The sequence below is a fragment of the Talpa europaea genome (assembly GCF_964194135.1).
Source record: "Talpa europaea genome assembly, chromosome: 7".
NCBI classification, from domain to species: Eukaryota; Metazoa; Chordata; class Mammalia; order Eulipotyphla; family Talpidae; genus Talpa; species Talpa europaea.
This window is the reverse complement of record NC_140074.1, coordinates 87,043,384-87,058,336: the sequence shown is the minus strand read 5'-3', so window position 1 is coordinate 87,058,336 and position 14,953 is coordinate 87,043,384. Positions and strand designations below refer to the sequence as shown.

At 47.9% G+C, this 14,953-nt stretch overlaps 2 protein-coding genes across 3 annotated transcripts in view; one reads left to right on the top strand and one right to left on the bottom strand.

The window, feature by feature from the left end:
- SGSM2 (small G protein signaling modulator 2) overlaps positions 1–1,726 on the bottom strand; it is a gene marked incomplete at both ends in the record, with an annotated part of 40,569 nt that extends 38,843 nt beyond the window's left edge. For both annotated transcript variants that reach the window (XM_084238201.1, XM_084238202.1), the window contains one exon: positions 1,670–1,726. In XM_084238201.1, coding sequence (XP_084094327.1) covers positions 1,670–1,726 — 57 coding nt within the window. The remainder of the gene's footprint in view (positions 1–1,669) is intronic.
- A 1,231-nt stretch (positions 1,727–2,957) lies between these two features.
- TSR1 (TSR1 ribosome maturation factor) lies at positions 2,958–14,953 on the top strand (the record flags this gene model as incomplete). The annotated part of the gene is made up of 15 exons (XM_084236416.1): positions 2,958–3,054; positions 3,258–3,361; positions 3,679–3,898; positions 4,006–4,140; positions 4,549–4,973; positions 5,719–5,878; positions 6,275–6,429; positions 6,696–6,892; positions 8,415–8,577; positions 8,849–8,959; positions 11,307–11,439; positions 13,804–13,920; positions 14,337–14,477; positions 14,581–14,655; positions 14,775–14,953. 15 exons carry the CDS (start codon positions 2,958–2,960, stop codon positions 14,951–14,953), a joined length of 2,412 nt encoding a protein of 803 aa, XP_084092542.1.

The window sequence follows — 14,953 nt, the reverse complement described above, 5'->3', positions numbered from 1 at the left end:
TGCTCCCCAGCCACCGGAGGAGGGTCCCAGCTGGGGTGCAGACCTCCCCTGCCGCCTGCTGCTCCCCTCAGCAGTGTACTTTGGTCCCTCTGCCTGCTCTGCTCCCTGCTTTGGCTCTGGTGAATTCTCTCACCCTCCCATGCTTCTGACTGTACCCAGTGCTTGTATAAATAAATAAATCTTAAAAAAAAAAAAAAAGCCCAAATTTTGGTGACACCAACAATCCTAGCAAATCCATCCACAGTTTGAGTAAGGCTACTTTTTTGATCTTGTTCATAGAGTTTTATGTAAATCTCTGTCCCTATATAGCTTGTTTCCTGAGGAGAATCGCTGAAATTTAAGATTTCTCTTTTCCTTGGTGAGATGAGGGTTGGGGTTTAAATGCTCTTCGATATACCCCTAAAAAGGTCTTTCTTGGTCACCTAACAGCAAAGGTATGATGGGGTTTCTCACAGCTGGAAAGGTGATCGCTTCAATTACTTCTTTACCAATCATAAGGAACAAATATAGGACACAATAGCCAGGCCATATGCAGTTAATGCAGAAGAACCTTTAGTCTTCCAGAATCTTATGAGAACCCAGAATCACCTCCAGTCCTGAAACTCTAGGAAGTGCTAAAAGAATCAGTGTGGTGAAACGTTTATAAAAAATAAGGTAGATATAATGATCCCTATTTTAAAAATGAAGAAAATAAAAGTCAGAAAAGTTAAGTAACTTATTCAAGGTCACACAAAGCTAAGTTCAGACTATTCCAAGATTTATGCCTTCCCACCAGACCTTGCAGTTTCCAAGACGAGTGGACTTATTTACCCAATGGTCACTGAGTGCCTACTGTGTGCCAGAGTGGATAAGTCAGCCTGGCAGCTACAACTACAGAATAGGTAGGAGGAGTTCATGGCTTCAGAGGCCTTAATCCATTCTAATTCACTGTGTGTTTGAGCAATGGGGGTGAGTCATTCATATGGGTTCCCCCCCCACAATGAAACTGAAATTGGCTTTAGGGGAGGGACAAGGTAAAGGACGTTCTCGTAGAGAGGGCTCTTATCCTTCTGACATGGGGGTGATCCTTCCTCAAAATGGGTAAAAAATTAGTCTTAAAAACCGTTCCCACTCCCCGCCCTTCCCCTAAAAAAACCCCCACCAAATCCTGGTCCCTAGATAAGGAGGTGGGCATGGAGGGAGAAGCAGTGAGGTGAGATGTGCGGTGAACCCTTCTGCTGCCGCGACTCAATTCCCAGAGATACCCCTAGGAGCTGAACCGCAAACCGGATCTAAGCCCCGTATCACCCGTTCAGCACCGTAGGAGGTTTGCGCCGGGCCCCGCCCCCTCCCCAGGCAGCGCGGGCAATGAATGGGCAGCTCCGCTTCTCCCAGAAATCGCCGTCACCCCTCCCCCGACCTCGGGTCTCCCAGCGCTGCTGCCGTCACAGGGCGGGGAGCTGCGGGATCGTGGAGCAAACAAGCCCCAAACCACCAGCCTAGCCCCCCAGTGGTGCGCTCCTCCGAATCCCGAGAGAGACGCGAGCAGCAGCCAGTTCAGGACCCCGCCTCCGCCCGCCCCAGGCCCCGGCCGGCGAGCGCTCGCACCTGCGGGTGGGCGCGGACCTCCACTCGCCCCGGGCCGCGCGGACCGAGATGCGCACCCCGGGGGTCCTCGCCCCGACTTTACCTCCTTTTTCACGTTCCACAGCAGTTTCTCTTTGACTGAGTCCTCCGCGCTGCCCATGGTGCGGCGGGTGGCGGGGAGGTGGCACCGAGCGGCCCTCCCAAGCCCCCCGCGCACACTCGCCGCCTCCAGGCTCAGCGCCCCACGCGCAAGGCGGAGCCCCCGCCCGCCGCGCTCCCGGCCCGCCGCCGCAGCCCCTGCCCGGTGCTCGGCTCCGCAGCCATCTTCCGAGCCCCGCACAGACGTCAGGAGGCTGGCCCGGCCCCTTCCCACAGCCGGGGGCGGGGGGGTGCGCTCAGCGATCGGCGAAGGGGGGGCGTCGGGCGGGGGAGGGGCTGCGCGCTCCTGGGGGCGGCGGGCCGGGGCGCGCGCCACGCGAGCCGCTGTCATGGTAACGCACCGGCACCCGCCCCGAGGGCGCGAACCCGCATTGTGAGCGCCCGCGGCACAGCCCCGCACGGCGCCGGGGCGCGTCCTGGAGCGGGTGGCCGAGGGGGGAGTCGGGCGCGGCGAAGCCGGCCTCAGCTCGGCTAGACGCCCCGCTGGCTTCTACCCGCCAGTTTTCCAGACGGGCAAGACCGGGGCCCTTTGAGCTGGCGCCCGGCCACCGGGAAACCAAGCGCTAGACTTCCAACTTCCCGGCCGGCCTGCGCCCTCGGGTGCTGAGACTGTGGGAAAAGGCGTGGGGGCGCAGCCGCCCAGAAGCCGAGGAGGTCGGGCTCGCCCCGAGGGCTCGCGGGTCGCGCCCGCCCTTCCAGGGGGCGTCGTCCGCCCCGTCCTGCAGCCATGTGGGGCGGGGGCGCAGGGTGGGGGAGCGGGACTTGTACGCGGCCCGTGGTGAGCAAATCGCCCTCTGCGACACTCGCCCTGTAGGCTTAGGCCGCCTCCCGGGGGAGCTGAGGGGGCGAAGGAGGCGCCAAGCGCTGAACACCTGCTGCTGCCGCGCCGAGGAGCCGCGCGCTCGCGTCTTGGCGAGGGGAGGGGCCCAGCCCTCCCGGGCTCGAATGGGAGCCTCGTTTAGTATCTCGTGATGCAACCTGATAGTGCAAAAGACGAACACCCAGGGAGCGAAAACGGCCATTTGGGACGGAGAGCCCGAGTCTCGAGGCTCCGCCCGGCCTTTTAAAGCCCCCGACCGCAGACGGCGTCACGGGAAAAGTTGCCGCCGCGGTTTTGCCGAGACGCCGGCGGGCAGACCTCGCGAGAGGACGCGGGGCGCCCCGCCCGCTGCGGGAGCCGGAAGCGCAGGTCCCGCCCGGAAGTGGTGCTGACAGTACACGTGAGCCGAGCCATGGCGGCCCACCGCTCCGGCCCGCTGAAGCAGCAGAATAAAGCTCACAAAGGCGGGAGGCATCGGGGTCGAGGATCCGCGCAGCGTGATGGCAAGGGTGAGGAGAGAGGGGGTGAGGAGAGAGGGGGTGAGGAGAGAGGGGGTGAGGAAAGAAGGCTGTTTAGTAGGCATTAGCTGCTTTTCTCCATGCCCAATCTTGAACCTCGTCCTACCTCCTGCCTGTTCCAAGGTGGCCGGAGAGGCGTCGCCCTTCTTGACCTACTAATGCCAAGCTCGAGAGCCTTTTTCTCATTTTTCTAGGACGCCTAGCACCGAAAACCCTAAGCAAGAAAGTGAGAAAAGAGCTCAGCAGGGTAGACCAGAGGCATCGAGCCAGCCAGCTCCGAAAACAGAAGAAGGAGGCGGTGAGAGGATCGGGAGTTGGGGAATGGTGTGGCCTCACAATCCTTCTAGGAGGGGAATGCCACCAAGTAGAGAATATGTCCCCGGGAAGGGACCGGTATGGATACTAACCCTAGAACACATGTCAGGTAGCATACAGGTCTGTTCATTAGAGCATTCTTTGCTTTGGTCCACGTTCCAGCCTACTTCCTGGCATACATGTGGCCTTTTACAAAAAAGATGCTCGTTGTGGGAGACATCTGTTCTGCTGGAAATGCAACATGGAAATGGAATGAAGTCCTGAAACAGTTAGATGTTCTCTAATCCTTTCTGTTTTCAGGTTCTGGCTGAGAAGAGACAGCTGGGCAGCAGGGATGGCCCTCCTCATCAGGTACTGGTGGTGCCCTTGCACAACAGGATTTCCTTGCCAGAGGCCTTTCAGCTACTTCAAGACAGAGACACTGGAACGGTACACGTGAATGAGTGGGGAAGCACCCATAGCTTTATGCTGTTATGCCCAGACTTGAAACATCGGTGGTTTTTCACATCAGCAAGACCAGGTCAGAGTTTACAATAATATTTCCTATCATTGTTCTGAGTAGTAATGATTTTTTTTAAAGTGTAATATGCTTGTGTCAACCACTTCTTTCTACTTTGTCTTCTCCAGGGGATCTGCACACTGTGTTAGATATGGCTAAAGTAGCTGATACCATACTCTTCCTCCTTGATCCACTAGAAGGCTGGGACAGCACTGGAGATTACTGCCTTTCCTGCCTCTTTGCTCAGGGCCTTCCCACCTATAGTAAGTGAGTTGGGAGTATTGGAGGCCAGGGAAGGAAGTGAATTAGTATTTATTATGCACCTATAATTTGCCAACACTCTGGCTGATACTTGATGCGGGAATACAACTGTTTGTACTGGCTCGTATTTAGCTGATGGTGGATAATGCACCTATGGCCTAAATTTTGGTCTGTTATTTACTATTTCTCTATTAAGATGCTTTTCTATTTTGGGATCCCCTTTGCCCAGGGGAAGAAGAAGAATATGAAATTTGTTTTACTGTGAATTTTTTTTTTTTAAGGTAGCTGGGTGTTGGGTTTGCCAGTGGTTTCTGGGCTCACAACTGAACTGTTGACCTGCTTGTGAACTGGAGGGGCAATTTCCAGGGGACATGTAGCACAGGGCACAAAATCCTTTCTTTTGTTCTCAGCTCTAGCTGTCCAGGGAGTTTCTGGCCTCCCACCAAAGAAACAAATAGATGTCAGAAAGAAGCTAAGTAAAGCAGTGGAGAAGCGCTTTCCTGATGACAAACTCCTCCTGTTAGACACTCAACAGGAGGCAGGGCTGTTACTCAGGCAGTTGGCTAACCAAAAGCAACGACATATTGCCTTTCGAGATCGGCGGGCCTATCTGTTTGCCCATGCTGCTGACTTTGTGCCCAGTGAAGAAAATAATTTGGTGGGCACCTTGAAAATCTCTGGCTATGTTCGTGGGCAGACTCTGAATGTAAATAGCTTGCTGCATATCGTTGGACATGGAGATTTCCAGATGAAGCAGATAGATGCTCCGGTGGACCCTTTCCCCTTAAATCCTAGAGTGAGCAAATCCAAAAAGGATCCAGGCGTGGCAATGGAGGTAAGACTGATGTTCTTAGAGACTGCATTGTAGATTTAGTCTACAATGCAGTGTAAGCTGGTGCAGGATAGGAATTAACCACAGAGAAACTAGTCTACACACCTGGATAACTATGAGTCCCTAGAGGTGAGTGAGGCTAGTTCAAAATATGACTGCAAGTACATTGATACATCACATATTTGTCCCACTTTGGAGGTACCTGGCATGACAGCTGGCTCTTGATTTTATAAAAGACGATAAGATGCTTCTCCCCCGCCCCCCGCCCTTAGACAACTTAATTAGTTTAATTAGTTCAGGAAAAAATAGCAATCATGAAAAAAAAAAAAGAAAAAAGAAAGATTGAGAAAGTGTAGTTGAGGTAGGGACCTGTCACGGAAGTTGAGAAGGTTGTGATTTATGTGTTGAAATGAGATGTAAGAATATCCTAAAAGATGGAAACATGAACTGAGGCACAGGGATGGGTCAAGGGGTTTCTTTGTAGAAGTGAGCTTGATGGGAGTAAGGTGTGTTAAAAATGAATAGGAATGGAACCAGATTATGAGAGGCCTCCACCCAAGCAGAGGTATAGATTTAAAATGCTAGGAAATAGAAACATTTGAAAATTTTTGGCAAAGTTCTGGCTGTCTGTTTATTCATTCAGTTTCTATTTGAGAACTGTGCTGTTTCCTTATTTTTCTGGTTTACTATGTCTGGGTTAGTAGATTCTTAGTAAGTGTTTAACAGACCATCCACTTTTGTTTTTCAGATTTGTGCTGCAGATGCTGTAGGTGGTATGGAGGAAGACATTAAGGTTCTGATGAAGGCAGACCCTGATAGGCAGGAATCTTTGCAAATAGAAGTGATCCCAGATCCAATGGAGGGGGAACAAACCTGGCCTACTGAGGAGGAGCTGAAGGAAGCCAGTGGTAGGTACCAACAGACCTGTGTCCACCTGTGCTGGCACTGGGCTTGTCCAGCTGCTCGCAGGCCTGTAGGTGGAGCAGAGTGAGGGTGCATTTGCAGGTCCTTCTTGTCCTCTTGTCCCCCAAACCTGTATGTTTACACTAAGCAAACATCAAGCACAGCTTTGCTCCATTTCTTAAGATCATTTATTATTTTCTAGTTTACAGGATTTCATTGTAAGGGTCAATTAGCTATGTCTGTATTGCTGCTTTTGAGAGCAGAATTAAACTTGCAAATAGACTGTAGCATTTGCTTGAGTTTAGAGTGTTGGCAGTAATATCGAGTGTCTTGCCTGCGTGAGAATACCCAGAATAATAGAAGAGAGAAGGTACATAATTTACTTATTTGGATTTTTGTAGACTTCTTGAAGGAAAGACGCAAGGTGGTAAAGAAAGTCCCCAAAGGAACGTCCAGTTACCAAGCTGAATGGATTTTGGATGAGGGTGATGAAAGTGGTGGGGATGATGAATATGATGATATGGAACATGAAGATTTTATGGAGGAGGATTCTCAGGTAAGGAAATGGGCTGGCTACTTCTGTCTACAGTCCTGGATACAAGAAGGCAAAGTGTCATCCTGACCTTGATGGATATGTGCGATCAGTTTCTTAGGACATTTTAGTTGCCAGAAATGAAACTTGTTTTATATCTCAGTTTCTATTAGAATTGATACTGGTTTGAATTAGGTATCTAGTAAAATTTACTTTATTAACTTAGTCATCTTTTTAGTATAGAGACATGTATGGGTTTTTTCCCCAAAACTGTAATCCTTACTCTACAGGATGAAAACAGTGAAGAAGAGGAGGAGGAGGAATGTGAAACTGTAACTATAGGAGAGTCTGTGCATGATGATCTGTATGATGAGAAAGTGGATGAGGAGGCTGAGGAAAAAATGTTGGAGAAATATAAACAAGAAAGACTAGAAGAGATGTTTCCAGATGAAATAGATACCCCCCGTGATGTGGCTGCTAGAATTCGGTTAGTCAGCAAATCTAAAATCAGTCTGTTTTCATTTAAAACTTAAGGGCTGGGTCTTAAGGCTGGTGGTGCAAGGGGTTAAGCACTGCACTATGAAGCAATCCACAGCCTCTGCAGCACAAGATTGATCCCCGGCCAGCCAGGGAGAAACCCACATGGTGAGGCAGACCTCTCCTGTCTCGCCTGCTGCTCCCCTCAGCAGCATATTTCAGTCAGTCTGCCTATTCTGCTCCCCACTCTGTCTCTGGTGAGTCCTCTCACCCCCCGCATCTCTGGCCTGTACCCCAGCTTTTGTATGCATCAATAAATCTTAAAAAAATAAATAAATAAAAATAAATAACACTTATGGGCCCAAGGGCCTCTCTGGTGGCATAGGTGTTAAGTCTCAGTGCTATCATGCTATCACCACTGCAGCCTAAGTTTGATCCTTGGCCAGGGAATTAACCCTAATATGGCACAGCAGACATCTCCTGCCTTACCAGTTGCTCCCTTCAGCAGTGTATTTTAGTCAGTCCACCTGTTCTGCTCCCCACCCTGTCTCTGGTGAATCCTCTTCCCCTCACCCCCCCTACACCTCTGGCCTACACCCCAGTTCTTCTATGCAGAAATAAATCTTCAAAAAAATAACAAAACTTAAGAGCTCAGAACTATGTTAGTGTGGTGTAAAAGAATACATGGTTCTTGCTTCTGAAGGGGCTAACATTTTACATGGAAGACAGGACATGTATGCTGTAAACAGTATATAGAATCAAGTTCTAGACTGCAGTAGAGTAGTTTTACAGTACTTTAATGAAAAAAAATATCAGCAGATTCTCCCTGTAAGAGCTAACATTCAGTTGAAATATACAATGTTTGAAATTTGGGGGAGTTGGAGTAGAATAGCAAGAATAACAGCATGAAGATGTAGATGAGCATGTCTGCTCCATAGGTGAGTTTGATTAAAGTTAGAGTTTATATTGAATATTAGAGAGGTAAGACCTTGTTAGGTAAAAGAGCCCCTCCTTGATAGGAACCAGGGGCCACTGTAAATACTTTGTCCTTTGTCAGTGAGAATCTGGAGTTTTTTTCTGAAATACTTGTTATTACAAGCTATTTTGGATTATGACTTTGACTTATGCTATTAGGTTATTTTGAGAAATCATGATGCGTTTTTTGATCTACAGACAAAACATTTCTTTTTTAAAGATTTATTTATTTATACATATGAGAACTGGGGTGTAAGCCAGAGGTGCAGGGGGTGAGAGGATTCACCAGAGACAAAGTGGGGAGCAGAATGGGCAGATCTACTGAAATACACTGCTGAAGGGAGCAGCAGGCAAGACAGGAGAGGTCTGCTGCGCCATGTGGGTCAGCTATCTGGCTGGCCCAGGATCGAACTTGTGCTGTAGTGCCCAGCGATAGCTTGATAGCACTTTCTTTAATAACTCTGTGCCACCAGGGAGGCCCTTAGAAGTGATTTGAGTGAAGAAGTTGTGTCACATAGATTTGACTGTTAATGTTTTAAAAATCTCCTGTAATTTAGATTTCAAAAATACAGAGGCCTCAAGAGCTTCCGGACATCTCCGTGGGATCCTAAGGAAAACCTTCCTCGAGATTATGCACGGATATTTCAATTTCAGAACTTTACTAATACTAGGAAACGCATCTTTAAAGAGATTGAGGAAAAAGAGATTGAAGGGGCTGAGGTATTTGTCTTTCTTTATCTGTTCCTATAATTTGCTTTGTTTTATGCTGCCCATAGCTGAAAAGAGGAGCCATTGAGTTGTTGATAAGTGATAGTTAGGAACAAATAACTGTCAGATATTAACTGAGAAAGTTTAATCTGGGTAGTTGAGGCATCTATGAAAGGTAATTTGGAACAAGGGTGGGCTTCAGGGTAGTCTGAGAGACTTAAAATTTGGAGAAATCCATCATTGAAACCTTATGGGTAACTGCATGGTTGTTTTCTTCTGGCAGGTTGGCTGGTATGTCACACTTCATGTCTCTGAAGTTCCTGTCTCAGTGGTTCAGTACTTCAAGCAAGGCACACCTCTGATTGCATTTTCTTTACTACCTCATGAACAGAAGGTGAGCTAGTGTCTCGTGAAAAATGGGAAGTTATGAAACTTTCCAAACAGATTTCTCTGACATTCTAAAATTTTATTTATGTGACTCACCATTTGCTCATTTAGATGCAAAAAAAAAATTTCTTTTAGGGGTAGGAACTGGAGAAGTCAATGATGGTTTTTCCCAACATGTCTGAACCTGTCTGAAGCATCTCAGTGATGCAATATCTTTTTGGCTCTGAGACTTCTCTGAGATAAGTTTGCCAGATCAGATTTTATTATTTATTTATTTTTTTTTATAGAGGCATGCTTTTATTTATTTATTTATTATATTTGTTTGTTTGTTTTTTGTTTATACATGCACTGGGTACAGTCAGAAGCGCGGGAGGGTGAGAGAATTCACCAGAGCCAGAGCGGGGAGCAGAGCAGGCAGAAGGACTGAAGTACACTGCTGAGGGGAGCAGCGGGTGGCAGGAGAGGTCTGCGCACCATGTGGGATCCTCCTCCGGTGGCTGGGGAGCAGCTGGGGATCGAACCGGCGCCGCAGAGGCCGCGGGCAGCTTCGCAACCCAGCGCTCAACCGCTGCGCCACCGGGGAGGCCCCAGATCAGATTTTAAACAGTGGTTGGCAGCCTTAAAAATAAAGAGGGTTTTGGGCCTCCCCTGGTGGCGTAGTGGTTGAGCGCTGGGTTGCGAGGCTGCCTGCAGCCTCTGCAGCGCCAATTCGATCCCCAGCCACTGGCGAGGGTCCCGCAAAAATAAATAAATAAATAAAAATTAGTTTTAAAAAAATAAAGAGGGTTTTGGGCCTCCCATGGTGGTACAGGCGGTTGAACACGTGCTGTGAAGCTGTCTGCAGTCTCTGCAGCGCCATTTTGATCCCAGCCGGCCGGTGAGGGTCCCACATGGCATGGCGGACCTCTCCTATCACGCCCGCTGCTCCTCTCAGCAGTGTATTTCTTCAGTCTGCCTGTTCTGTTCCCAGCTCTTTCTCTGGTGAATTCTCTCACCCTCCCATGTATCTGGCCTGTACCCCGGTTCTTAAATAAATAAAGAAGGTTTATTGCCTGCCCCCTTGCCCTCCCCATGGCACAAGGGTTAAAGACAGCGCTATCAAACTATTGCCAGCCACTGCAACAAAACAAGTTCAATCCTGGCCAGCCAGGGAGCAACCCTGGTCTCTTGTCTCACCCGCTGCTCCCCTCAGCAGTGTATTTCTGTAGATCTGCCTGTTCTGCTCCCCATTCTCTCTGGTGAATCCTCTCATACTCACACACCTCTGGCCTGTACCCCAGTTCTTGTATGCGTAAATAAAGTAAATCTTTAAAAAATAAATAAAGAGGGCCTCCCCGGTGGCGCAGCGGGTGAGCGCTGTGTTGCGAAGCTGCCCGCGGCCTCTACGGGGCCGGTTCAATCCCCGGCCACCGGAGGAGGGTCCCGCATGGTGCGCAGACCTCTCCTGCCGCCCGCTGCTCCCCTCAGCAGTGCACTTCGGTCCTTCTGCCTGCTCTGCTCCCCGCTCTGGCTCTGGTGAATTCTCTCACCCTCCCGCGCTTCTGACTGTACCCAGTGCATGTATGAACAAAACAAGCAAACAAACAGATAAATAAATGAAACATGCCTCTATAAAAAACAAAAAATAAATAAATAAATAAAGAGGGTTTATGCCAAGGTATAGGTCTTTTTTTTCTCTTGGTGGCCAGCAAACATGTATGTTGGGGGTTAGTAAAATGTGAGAGCTCTGGGCCTCCCTGGTGGCTCAGAGGGTTAAGACGCAATCTATGAAGCTGTCTGCAGCCACTGCAGCACAAGTTCAATCCCCCGGCCGGCCAGGAAGCAGCCCACATAGTGCAGCAGACCTCTCCTGACTCGCCCACTGCTCCCTTCAGCAGTGTACTTCGGTCAATCTGCCTGTTCTGTTCCCCACTCTGTCTGGTGAATCCTCTCACACACACGCCCCCCCACACACACACACATCTGGCCTAGCTCTTCTATGCATAACTAAATATATCTTCAAAAAATGAGAGCTCTGGCCTTAGATCAGTGTAAGGGTGAAGGAAGAAGGGGCTTGAGTGAGTATAGCTTTGAGACATGTGATGAGCAGATGACTTTAGGGCCACTAATTTTATGGCAGATGTTGAGTTCTTACATGTTAGACACAAATAAGTCATTGAAGCTCAGAAAATCAGCCTACGTGTGACTCAAAAACAGTCTCTGGTAGAGGTTAAAGATGAATCTGTTATCATCTATGCTCCACCATAAATTAGCATTGCCACTTCTTAAAAAGTGAAACTGAATCAGCTAGTTTTGTATGCCTTCTTTCAAGTTAGGCTATTAAATTTGCTTCTATTTATCTACTTGACCTCCAGATGTCAGTACTAAATATGGTGGTGAGCCGGCACCCTGGCAACACTGAACCTGTGAAAGCCAAAGAGGAACTGATCTTCCACTGTGGGTTCAGGCGCTTCAGAGCCTCACCTTTATTCTCTCAGCACACTGCAGGTAATTGTATTACACTGAGGGATTATGACTTTTGGGGTGAAGTAGAGGGGATTTGGTACTGAATGTAAAAGGGTCAGAGGTATTTTTAGTACTCTGGTTAGGAGCCAATGATGTTTTCATTCAAAATGTCTGAACCTGTCTGAAGCATCCTAGTGATGCAACCTGTGTGGTACTGAGGCTTCTTTGCCATGAGTATTTGTTCTAGTGTGGGTTTTGAATAGGGATTGGCAGCTTTATAAAAATGATGTGTTGATGTATGGAATCTTAAGTGTCTGATAATGCCATTGGCAGTGTTGGTAAAAGCTGGGGAGTGGCCCACAGTTGGGTCACCCATATTTTGGCTTCTGAGATGTTGAGACTGGGTGAGAGTTAGGAGAGAAGTAACAAGAGACACTTCTGTGGCAAAAAGAATTGTATCTCCCACATATAGGAACAGGAAGATGTGTTGCCCAGCAAGGACTAGAGAGAAATCAGGAAGACAATATTCATGCATGCTCTGGATAATTTCTCACCCATGGGAGATTAACTTCTTGTTCCTTATAGTAATTTACTTCCCTAGATCTTCAGTCTTTAAAAAAGGATAGGGTTTCATTGAAGGTAAAAATGGAAACTCCCCATAGTCCTCAAGACACTTGTCCATCTGCCAGCTTTTGTTGGAACACAGTCATGCTTCCTTTTTTTTTTTTTTCCAAATGTATTATCTATGACTTTTTATTCTACAGTAACAGAATTGAATAGCTGCAAGAGAGACTACATATGGCCATGAGATCTAAAATACTATTTGGCCCTTTATAGAAAGTGATTGTCAATCATTGCCAAAGACTAAGAGCTGTTGATTTAGTGGAGATATTCTTTATTAAAGCAATGATTCTCAAATGAGATAGGGTTGATGAGTGTCAGAATCACCTGGATAGGGGCCTCGCTGGTGGCGCAAGCGGATAAGCACAGCACTATGAAGCTATCGGCAGCCTCTGCAGCACGAGTTAGATCCCCAGCCAGGGAGATACCCACATGGCATAGCAGCCCTCTCCTGTCTCAGCCGCTGCTGTCCTTAGCAGTGTATTTCAGTCAGTCTACCTGTTCTGCTCCCCACTCTGTCTCTGGTGAATCCTCTCACCCTTCCACACCTCTGGCTTGTATCCCAGTTCTTGTATGCATAAATAAATAAATTAAAAAAAAAAAAAAAGAATCACCTGGAGAACTTTTTCAGACCTCAGCTATATAGTCCAAGCTCCAAGATTCTGCTTCTAGTTGAAAAATCACTGGTAGGCTTAGATAACATCTTTCAGTTGTATTGAGGCAGGAAAATATTTTGAGAAAAGGTAAGGTAAAGAAACACAAGGTGAGGGCCTCCCCGGTGGCGCAGCAGTTGAGCGCTGGGTTGCGAAGCTGCGCGCGGCCTCTGCGGCGCCGGTTCAATCCCCGGCTGCTCCCAGGCCACCGGAGGAGGGTCCCACATGGCGCGCAGACCTCTCCTGCCGCCCGCTGCTCCCCTCAGCAGTGTACTTCGGTCCTTCTGCCTGCTCTGCTCCCCGCTCTGGCTCTGGTGAATTCTCTCACCCTCCCGCGCTTCTGACTGTACCCAGTGCATGTATAAACAAAACAAACAAACAAACCAGCAAACAAATAAATAAAGCATGCCTCTATTAAAAAAAAAAAAAAAAAAGAAACACAAGGTGAGGGGCCTCCCTGGTGGCGCAAGGGATTAAGACACAGCTCTATGAAGCTGTGCGCAGCCACTGCGGCACAAATTCGTTCCCCAGCCAGGGAGGTGACCCACATGGCACAACAGAGCTCTCCTGTCTTGCTCACTGCCCCCTCAGCAGTGTATTTCAATCTGCCTGTTCTGCTCCCCACTCTGTCTCTGGTGAATCCTCTCACCCCCCGCATCTCTGGCCTGCACGCCAGCTCTTGTATGCATAAATAAATAAATCTTTAAAAAAAGAGAGAGAGAGATAGGACCTCCCCTGGTGGCGCAGACGGTTGAACGCAGCACTGTGAAGCTGTCCACAGCCTCTGCAGCGCCTGTTTGATCCCGGCCGGCTGGTGAGGGTCCCACAGGGCAAGCAGACCTCTCCTGTCTCCCCCCCTGCTCCCCTCAGCGGTGTATTTTGCCAGTCTGCCTGTTCTGTTCTCAGCTCTGTCTCTGGTGAATCATCTCACCCTCCCATGCATCTGGCCTGTACCCTGGTTCTTGTATGTATAAATAAATAAATAAATAAATAAATCTTTAAAAAAAAAAAGTGAGAGAGACACAAGGTGCTTAGGTTTAAGAGTTGCAGTGATACAGCTTTTCATAGGTCTATTGATTACCTACAGCTTCTCAAAACAGTTTTGATTTTTATTTTGTAACCCTTATGGCAGCGGACAAACATAAATTTCAGAGATTCCTGACAGCTGACATGGCCCTGGTGGTGACAGTATATGCCCCAATCACTTTTCCTCCTGCATCGGTGCTGCTTTTCAAACAGAATAGCAATGGTAAGTTGAGTTCACACAGGTGAACTGGTTTGTATATCCTTTCAATAGGTTTAACACTGTTTTCTGCATTTAGATTTGGGTGCCAGATGGTATGAAAAAGGTAATGATGGTTTTCAAAATATCCCAGTCTCAACTTTTCGTGTTCTAAGGCTAGAATGACAAATGAGTTTTTCCTTGCTTGCAAACCTTAGCTAATTAGTGGGGGTTGCTCAGAGGACTATATCTAGGATAGATTCTGGGTAGGTTCATCAGAAATAACATTTAGTGATTTTTGCCATTTACCCAGGAGGGTAGGGTAGCACATTCTTTTAAGATTCTCTCAGAAGCTCTTACATAGGTGTTTAAACGGACTAGAGCAATAGATGAAGGCTTTGGCCTCGAGACTCCTGAACAACTGCTCTGCTTTTGCCCCGTAGGAATACACAGCCTCATTGCCACAGGTCATCTACTGTCAGTGGATCCTGATAGACTGGTCATCAAGAGAGTTGTTCTGAGTGGTCATCCTTTCAAAATTTTTACTAAGATGGCAGTAGTGCGTTACATGTTCTTTAGTAGAGGTAGGTATGAATAATGGGATCTGATTGCCTTTATGGGGTGAAAGTTGGGTTTATATTTTGTGGGTAAATGTTTCATTTGGTCTTCTATGTGTTTCATTCTAAGAGGATGTGCTGTGGTTTAAACCAGTGGAACTGAGAACAAAGTGGGGCCGAAGGGGGCACATCAAGGAGCCTTTGGGTAAGAGAATGGGATTTAGGATCTTGTCTAGATTTCCCCATTAAATGACAGTTGGGTTAGAAAACCTGCTTTAAATGTTTCTATTTCAATAAAACCAACTTAATCTATTTTCCTTCTAGGTACTCATGGCCACATGAAGTGCAGTTTTGACGGGAAGCTAAAATCTCAGGATACAGTACTGATGAACCTCTATAAGCGAGTTTTCCCCAAATGGACTTATGATCCTTATGTACCAGAACCAGTACCTTGGGTGAAAAGTGAGATTTCTTCAGCAGTACCTGACGTGGACATGGAGTAA